The sequence below is a fragment of the Empidonax traillii genome, unplaced genomic scaffold (genome assembly GCF_003031625.1).
Source record: "Empidonax traillii isolate 1590-97213 ecotype Southwest subspecies unplaced genomic scaffold, ASM303162v1 scaffold2261:size54024, whole genome shotgun sequence".
In the NCBI taxonomy this organism is placed as follows: Eukaryota; Metazoa; Chordata; class Aves; order Passeriformes; family Tyrannidae; genus Empidonax; species Empidonax traillii.
Window position 1 is genome coordinate 44,055 of NW_020957454.1, and position 8,906 is coordinate 52,960.

The 8,906-nt window shown below is 59.7% G+C and overlaps 1 protein-coding gene across 1 annotated transcript; it reads left to right on the forward strand.

Moving 5' to 3' along the window:
* Nucleotides 1-5,725: 5,725 nt before the first annotated feature.
* Nucleotides 5,726-8,230, forward strand: LOC114071760 (myosin-binding protein H-like; the record flags this gene model as incomplete). The annotated part of the gene is made up of 3 exons (XM_027909615.1): nucleotides 5,726-6,050; nucleotides 6,247-6,381; nucleotides 8,063-8,230. Coding segments are annotated over exons 1-3 (628 nt in total), but the record flags the coding sequence as incomplete, so codon positions are not given.
* Between the last annotated feature and the right edge of the window lie 676 nt (nucleotides 8,231-8,906).

Consider the following 8,906-nt stretch of genomic DNA (forward strand, 5'->3'; position numbering starts at 1 on the left):
TGAGGGCACTTGGTGTGTTCAGCTGGATGAGACTGAGGGGAGACCTCCCTGCAGTTCCAACTGCCTGGGCAGGGGCAGAGGAGGGGCAGGACTGAGCTCTGCTCTGGGGGGAGCAGGGACAGCCCCCAGGGAATGGCTGGAGCTGTGTCAGGGCAGGCTCAGGGTGGATCTCAGGGAAAGGTTCTTCCCTCAGAGGGTGGTTGGCACTGAACAGGCTCCCCAGGGCAGTGGGCACAGCCCCAAGGCTGCCAGAGCTGCAGGAGGGTTTGGATGATGCTCTGGGGCACAGGGGGTGACTCCTGGGGGTGACTCTGTGGTTCTGTGAGGTTGTGCCTCCCTGGGATGGTTTTCCCAGGGCTGTCCCAGGGCTGGAGGGGACACGGAGCCCTCCCTGGCTCAGCTCCCAGAGAGTCCCAGGGCACATTCAGGCCAGCCCTGCGTGGGTTTTCCTGTTGCTCTGCCCCATCCAGCTGGGAGGAGAACAATCCCATCCCAGCCCCAAAACAACACCCCAAAGGCCGGTTCCCATTTGCACCCCCAGGTCCTGCAGCAGCTCCTGATCCCGGCAGGAGGTCAGGGCTGGGCCCCCTGTGCTGCCCCGGGAGCTGATGTTGGGGGGCCTGGTGGGGGGTGAACCTCACCTGCTCATGGAATTAGAGAACCATTTAGGATGGAAAAGACCCTTTGGATCGAGTTCAACCCTCAGCCCAGCCCTGCCACGGTCACCTCTAACCCCTGTCCCCAGTTGCCACATCCACACATCTCAGAAGTCCCTCCAGGGGTGGTGACCCCAGCACTGCCGGGGGCAGCTGTGCCAGGGCTGGGCAGCCCTTTCCATGAGGAAAGAGGGTTCAGTGAGTCCCCGAGGTGACTGTGAGTGCTGCTGGTGTGAGCTGGGATGCATCCAGCCCCAGGGATGGCCCCGCAGCCTGTGCCAGCCAGGGCATGCCCATCGGGCAAGAGATGCCCTTCAGTGCCTCAGACACCCTCCTGCTGCTGCCCCTTTATTGCCTGGTTGTGTTTTCTAGACCTGACAAGGACATTTTGGAGACAACAGTTGATAAATCTCCAACCCTGGGGGGTGGCACCGCAGCCCGGGGGCTTTGGGGCTTTGGGAGTGGGACTGGGGCCGTGTCCCCGCAGCCCCTGCCCGCGGTCATTGCTGTGGGGTGAAGTAACAGTCCACTTGCGTGTGACAGACAAATGGAAACCCTGCCCGGGGCCCACCTGCCGCTGCCCCGGCCCTTGACTCAGCGCCTGCGAATATCGCGGTGACGGCGAGGCTGGAAATGCTGGAGCCGGAGCTGGGAACGGGAATGGGATGGGGGGTGGGAGTGGGAGGTGCCGGGCAGGGCACTGAGCCACCCCCCTGCTGTTTGTGGTTGGCCACTGTGTGTTTTCCACATGAGCTCCCTGGGTTTCTGGAGATCTGACCTAACCCCTCCTGCAGGTCTGACTTAACAACCCTAAAGGTCTGACTTACATCCCCCAGAGAGGGGGCAGGCAGGGGCAGGAGGGGGGAAGCAGCTGAAAGGAGGGGACAGCCCCTCATGGGAAGTGTCACCAGTAACCAGCAGCGCAGAGGGGTTTGGTCACCTCCCTTCTGCTGGAATTCAGGGGGGCTGGGAGTTTTCCTGGCCGTCTGAGGTGCCTCCCATGGACTCACAGTTCCCACACGGTGTGTTCAGAGCTGGATGTGGCCAATGGGAGGTGGGGGAGCAGCTGAAAGGAGGGGACAGCCCCATGCAGGGATCATCTCCAGTAACCACCATCAATATCCCCTCCAATATCAGGGGTCTGGGAGCTTTCCTGGCCGTTTGAGGTGCCTCCCATGGACTCACAGTCCACATCACGTGTTCAGAGCTGGATGTGGGAGGTGGGGATGGTTCCTGCCCTCTCCTGTTGGGTGGCTTTGAGTGTGTCCCACTGGGGATGGCGCTGGGGACCCTCTCAGTGCCGGGTGTCCCCTTCCCCAGGGCACAGGGGGTGGGTGACTGTCCTCACTGGCCATCCCCTGGAGCCTGGCTCTGTCCCAGCCCTGCTGGGGTGTGAAGAGCCCACCAGGACCCCAGAGACGTTTATGGGACGAGCTTGGAGGATGTTACAGCTCCAGGGAGCCCTTCCCAGAGGGATGAAACGAGCTCTTGGTTTATTCCCGGCCTTTGGCATCTCTGCTTGACAGTGCACAGGTGGGGAGGTCTCCCCCCCTCCTGTCTAATGCTGGGCCTTGGCCAGGGGTGGTCCCAATCTGTGAAGCCTTCAGGGTTTGCCCCAGCTGTTGGAAGGATCTGCCCTCTCCCCGCTCAGCTGTCGTGGCGGGGAAGGCGCCACCGAGGCTTCCCCTCATTCCCACCCGGCAGGTCTCTGATCTCCTGGAAAATCTGGGGGGATGGATCAATCTGATGCTTTTGTGGGATGGACTTGCCCCTTTGGAATGGGGTCCTGCCAATAAACCCAGCTGGGGGTGCCTGTGCTGCGTCACCAGGGGGCTGGGATGGCGTGAGGGGGATCTGACCCTTTAGGGAATAAACGACACTGTCCCTGTTTGGACCAAAGTTACCTGGAAGACAACTAAGGAAACACATCAGTGCACTGGAAATGTGGGTTTAAAAACCAATTTAAAAAGTCCCAGCTTTCTGTAGAAAGAGAATCCCTGGGAATCAGGGAGAACCTGCATTTCGGCAAAGCCCTGAAATACTTGGAGTTCCAGGCAAAAACGGGCTGATATTTTTTTAATTACTCCTAAATTTTTAATATTCAACCCTCTTGGCTGCCTGCAGGGAGAGCCAGCACAGCCCACTGGGTGTGACGTTCACTTCCATGCTGAGGTGGAGGATTTGATTTCCACCACCAGACTCACTTTCACCGAGTCAGAACCCCAGAATATTCCCAGCTGGAAGGGACCCACAAGGATCACCAAGGCCCAGCTCTGAAGTGAATGGTTTCTGGGGGTGTTTGAGGTCCCTCACCCAAACCTGGGGGGGCTGAGGTGCCCCATTCCCGTCCCTACCCTTGTGGTGGCACCGGAACCTTTGTCTCTGGGTCCGGTGCCTCCCAAATCCTCTGACTCCCAGCTTGGCCAACCTGCTGTGGAGAGCAGAGTTTCCCAGCTGGAGTTCACTCAACCCCTGCTGGAGTTCACTCAACCCCTGCTGGAGTTCACTCAACCCCTGCTGGAGTTTGCTCAATGTGAGGCGTCCTGAGGGAATCAACAAGATGCCAACAGACTCCGGTAACGTGGCCCGGATAAGTTGGGGTGATAAAACCCTGTTGATTCATTTGCACTTGAACTATGAGTCACCCTGTGAGTCAACGGCACCCAAACGTCATCCAGCAGGTTGAAAAAGCTCCAGTTTTGCTCAAATCAAGGGGAATTATTGCCTTGATGTTCCTTCTCTCCTGGGGAAAGCGTTTGGTTTTCAGCCGCGCTCCCCCAAATGGAAACTGGAGAGGAATCTGAGCACCCATTTCCTTACGAGCCACAGCGTTGGTATCGATTGATTTTGCTTTCAGGGCTCTCCAAATTGCTTTTCTTGATCAAAAGAAGCCAATTCTTTTTTTTTTTTTTTATTTTTTTTTTTTTTTTATTTTTTATTTTTTATACAACAAAGTGTTTTCAGTGTAGATTAAACATCGAGATCATCCCTGGGAAAGGCACAGGGAAGACTCCTGAGGATTGTTGATGTTTGTGGGAGTCTGGAAATGGCCACCTGTGGAAAGAGTCATCAAAGCATGTGCAGGGGTCAAGTGGAGGGGTCAAGGCAGGGAGAAATCCCTGGAGGTGAAGGTGTGCAGGAACCAGAGCTTCTCCCATCATCCCCTCCAGGTGCCAGACCCAGCTGGGAGCCAAAGGAGCTGGAGGGGCTCAGATGGAAGGTCTCCTCTAGCCCTGGGCAGCAGCACTGTCTTCTCTCTTGCCAGAGCAGCTGCAGGAAATTTTCTGGTTCTTGACCCACTTGGCAAGTTTGAGCCTCTCCCAGATGCTCTGGGGAGCAGGAGGAGCTGCCCGAGCCCGGCCATGGCAGCAGAAGTGCCTGGGAGTGCCCTGCCACCTCCTCCTGCCTCAGAGAGCTCATCCCTCAGGCATCCCCAGGGTATTTTGGGGAAGGTTTTATTGGCCACATTCCTCCTGACGGGGGGAAAGTAATCGAGGAACATCTGGGGTATCACATAGTTGTGGAGGAAAGGGGCCCTCCCTGAGGCACTGACACCATCTCATGGTGTCCCAGCCTTGTCCTGCTGCCAAACAACCAGGGCAGCAGAAGAAATCCCTCCCTGGAGCACGAGGGTCTTGCTGCTCCAGCTGGGATGTGTCACCCCTCGGGCTCTTCTTTGGGATGTCCCCACATCCCTTTACAGACCAGGCTTGGCCAAGGGGGCTTTGCTCTTCCTTCGCTCCCTCCCGTTCCTGGGTGACCACAGTTCCCCCCACACCTGGAAAAACACCCCCTTGGTGCCAGACTGGGGCCACCTGGCCCTGGCAAAGGTCAGGCTTTGTGCTCTGGCTGTCCTGGAGGTGCCTCCTCACCCCCATGTCCGTGTCTGGAGGTGTTTCCTGGGGACCACGGAACCCTGAGCCTCTGGAGCAGCACCCAGGAGAGCCAGGCCCACTTGGCTCCTCCCCAGCTGCCTCCCTGGGCACAGGGAATTAGCTGGGGAACAGGCAAAACACTGCCAGCCCAAGTTTGAGGAAGGCTGGGGGTACAGAGACACCTTTGGCAGCGTCTCGTGCATGGTGAGGGAGGGAAAGGGGCAGGCTGAGGGTGAGGGGTCATGTCCTGGAGGATTCGGGGGCTTTCCTGGTGCAGTGGGGGGAATTGGAGTGAATCTGGGTTTGGGGGGTGACAGGAGGGTGGCTGGTGATGAGTTCTGGGGTGCTGAGGCTCCGTGGCCAAGGTGCTGGGGCAGGGGGCAGCTCCTGGAGGACACGGCACAGGGCGAGGGGCTGAGGATCTCCAGGAACAGGGATAGGGCCAGCTGGGCTGGGACAAATCATCCCAAGGGTTGTGTTCCAACCTCAGACATCGTGGGCTTGAGGGTGAGGAGGGGCAGGACAGAGAAAGCAGAGGGGTCTGGGGTCACAGGGGATGGGGAGTGGGTGGGGGGGGTCAGTGAAGGATTAACTTGGGGGGGGTCTGGTGTCAGTGCAGGGGCTGGGAAAGGAATGTGGGGTCCAGGGGTCCCTGGAGAGGCTGAGAGGGGGCTGCGGGGGGCAGGGGGTGGCTGAGGAGGTGGCAGTGGGGGCGTGGGAAGCCTCGAGCTAGAGGGGTGCTGGGGACAGGAGCAGTGTCCCCAAAGAAAGGTGACCCGGCCCTGGCCCGCCCAGCCCTGTGAGAGCCCAGGGGGGGCGGTGGGGGGGCCGGGACCATGTGCTGCCATCCCATAGGAGGGGGCCGCGGGGGCTGCTGAATGTGCAGGTCCCGGGTGGCTATTCCTGGCCGTCCCGCCCGCGCAGGCAGATTGGTTTGCACGGAGGTGACAAGTGCCAGCCCAAGCCTATAAAAGTGACCGCAGCCCCTGTCCTGGCTCAGTGACCTCGTTCCCCCCTCCCAGCACAGCCCTCCTGCAGCAGAGGGGACACACCTGAGCAGGGATCCCACCGAGCAGCCCCGACCCCGCGCCTGGAGGACAGACCTCTTGTCTGGAGCAGCAATCCCAAAGCAAGGCGAGAAACCGGAGCAGAGACCCCCAGCCCCGCTGACCCCCAGCCCCCCGCTCTGCAGCGATGACGGGGAAATCAGCCCCTCCAGCCAAAAAACCCGCCCCGGCAGCTGCCAAGAAAAAGGCAGCGCCGGCCCCCAAGGAAAAGGCAGCCCCAAAGGAAGAAGCGGCCCCAAAGGAAGAACCGACCCCCAAGGAAGAACCGACTCCCAAGGAAGAAGCCGCCCCAGCCCCAGCTGCTGAAGAGCCCCCAGCCCCCACAGAAGCCGCTCCCACTCCCCCAGAAGCCGGAGCAGAAGCCACTCCAGCCCCCGAGGAAGGTTCCCCAGCCCCCCCAGCCGAACCCCCGGCCCCCGAACCTGAACCCCAGCCGGAGAAGCCCAAGGAAGGTGGGGACGGGGCGGGACCCTGGAGCGGGGAGGGGGCACAGGCAGGGCTTGGAGGGGCTCGGGGGGTGTCGGGGTGAGGGGATGGAGTGGGGGAGCCGTCAAGGGGGATTCGCTGAGGACTGGGAGGGGGGTGGCAGAGGTGGAGGGTGAGGGATTGCCCTGCGGCAGAGCTGCCCTCACTCCGGGTTCGTTGCAGAGCCACCCAGCTCCCCCCTGTCCTTGGCCGTGGAGGAGGTGAGTGAGAATTCCTTCACGCTGACCTGGAAAGCCCCGGAGCACACGGGCAAGGCGGGCCTGGATGGATACCTGGTGGAGATCTGCAAGGATGGAAGTACGACCGGGCTTTGCTGCCTCTGAGCATGGAGGGGTGCTGTGCTTGTGCCGGCTTGGGGGGGGGGGGGCTGGAAACGCATTTCCCCAGGCACCAACTCCCGGTCTTTGCCCAAATCCGTTCATTTTAAATGGTTATTTTACTTTATTTATTTTTTTTTCACATGGAGAAGTGGAGCTTCCCATTGGCTTCAGATACTTGGGATGTCTCTAGCAGGGGGTTTAATGTCACTGCTGTGTCCAGCTGGAGGGTAGAGGAGGGACCAGCCTGCCCTCTGAGGATGGTCCCTGATGAACTCCAGCTCTGCAGGGACATGGGGTTGGGATGGTGATCCAGGAAAACAGGAGGAAGAAGCTCAATTCTGCCACATTTGCCTATAGTGAAACATGGAAGGAATAGGGATAAGGCAGGAGGATGAGGGAGGAAAGGATCCTGGGAAGCACAAGAGGGGCTGGAATGTGTCAGTAGACCTGCAGGAGGGTGGGTGGGTGGGTGGAGGGGGCTGGTGGGTGGCAGTGATGATCTGTGGTTCTCTGGTTGGCCTCTGGAATGGGGGAGGGTGGGGAAGACTTGAGTTTTGGGACCTCTCTTGAAGCCCTGCTGGGCCTTGGGGTGAGAGTGGGTGACCTGTGTGTCACCTCCCCTACAGGGGGAGGCTGGGGCTGCTGGGCTGGTACTGCAGGAGTCTGGAGGGGTTTGGGAGACCCAGGTGGTCTGAGGGCCTTGGGGAACTCGATCCTTGGCTGTTTAGCTGGTGGCACACCCGGCCAACACATTCTTGGCTCCCATCACTGGGCTGGGGACAGGGGACAACCAGGAGGAGGCCCTTGTGTGGCACAGGGGAAGATGCAGCAGTTCCTGGAGGGGGCTGGGGGACAGGCACCCAAAGGGCACGGTCTGGGTGCTCTCCTGGGCCTGTCTGGGTGGCAGGAGAGCTCCAGTCACACCTTGGGGACCCCCAGGCCTTTGGTGAGCGGGTGGTTTGTTCTCCACCTGAGGAGCCTCTGCAGGGTTTGGCTCAAGGCCAGGCTGTGCCAGCTGGGGATGGGGCTGCGTTTGTGCCTCCTGCCTGTGGGGTGGGTGTGAGATGCCCCTTCCAAGCAGGAAGCTGGAGGTGAAGGGAAAGAGCAGCTGGTGGGATTTGGCTGCTCTTGACGGCACTGGCAGAAAAAGCTCCTTGGTTTGAAGGTGGCTTGGCATGGACAGGTCCGTGGGGCTGGTGGGTCCTTGAGGAGACCTTGCCTGGGGCACTGGATGTGCTGGGGGACATGGGGAACACCAGTGTTGCCCTGGGGCAGTGAGAGGGGTGCACTGGCAGGGGGGTCAAAGGATTTTTGCTTTCAGAAACACCCCTGGTCAGCAAGGAGCACATTTACTGGACTGTGATGCCTTTTCTTACCTGCAGACACCCTCCTGCTCCACTGCTGAGCTTCTGCCAGCTCTGCATGCCCCAAACTTCTCACCCAGCTCTTCACACCCAGCTCTTTACACCCCACACTCCTTGCCAGGGGGTGCCCAACCTCCCCTCTAAGGTCCCTTTTCCTGCTGCTGCCCCAAATCATTCCAGCTTTCCAAGGAAGGGGTTCTGTGCCTCTGGGTCCCTCCTGGGGGGATCCTGCTGTTTGGGGGGGTGTCTGTCTGTCCCTGGTACACCTGAAGTTCTGTGCTGGGTTCATCCCAGGTTCTGACTGGAAAGCTGTGAACCAGGAGCCTTTTCTTTCCACGCGCTACACGGTCCCAAACCTCAGCTCCGGGGACAAGATCCACGTGCGGGTGACGGCCGTCGGTGCCAGCGGCTCCAGCGCCCCTGCCACGCTGGAGCAGCCTGTGCTCATCAGGGAGATCCTCCGTGAGTACTGCAGTGTTCCAGGGGTAATCCCTGCACAGCTCCAGGGGGAAATCCTGGCACAGATCCAGGGGGAAATCCCTGCAGAGTCCAGGGGGAAATCCCTGCACAATTCGGGGGTGAAATCCCTGCAGAATTCCTGTCTATCCCTGCAGAATTTCTCAATTCCCTACAGAATTCCTGTGAGAAATCCCTGCACAATTCCTGACCATCCATGCACAATTCCTGTGTGTCCATCCCTTTAGGATTCCTGTGTGAAATCCCTGCACAGTTCCTGGGTGTCCATCCCTGCACAGTTCCTGGGTGTCCATCCCTGCACAATTCCCACACTTGACCCGGATCACAGAGCATTCGGGGCTGGAAGGGCCCACAGGGATCCTCAGGTCCAACCCTTGAGTGAAAGGCCCACACAGGGATCAAACCTACCCCCCTGGAACACCCAGCTGCTCTGATCCCAGATTTTGGGGTTATTCTCCAGGCCTGTGCCCAATTCCCTCGGGAAGGAGAACCTTCCCAAGCTCCTCCCACAGCCGGGGCAGCTTCAGGGTGAGGGAGTCCTTGGGCAGAGCCCCCCATCTCCATGGCAGGAGCTCAGGGTCCATGTCCCTCCCCGCTTCTCTCCTCCCCCTGGACATGCTCTCATCCCAAAAATTCCCCCCTCTCGTTTGCCAGCTCCGTT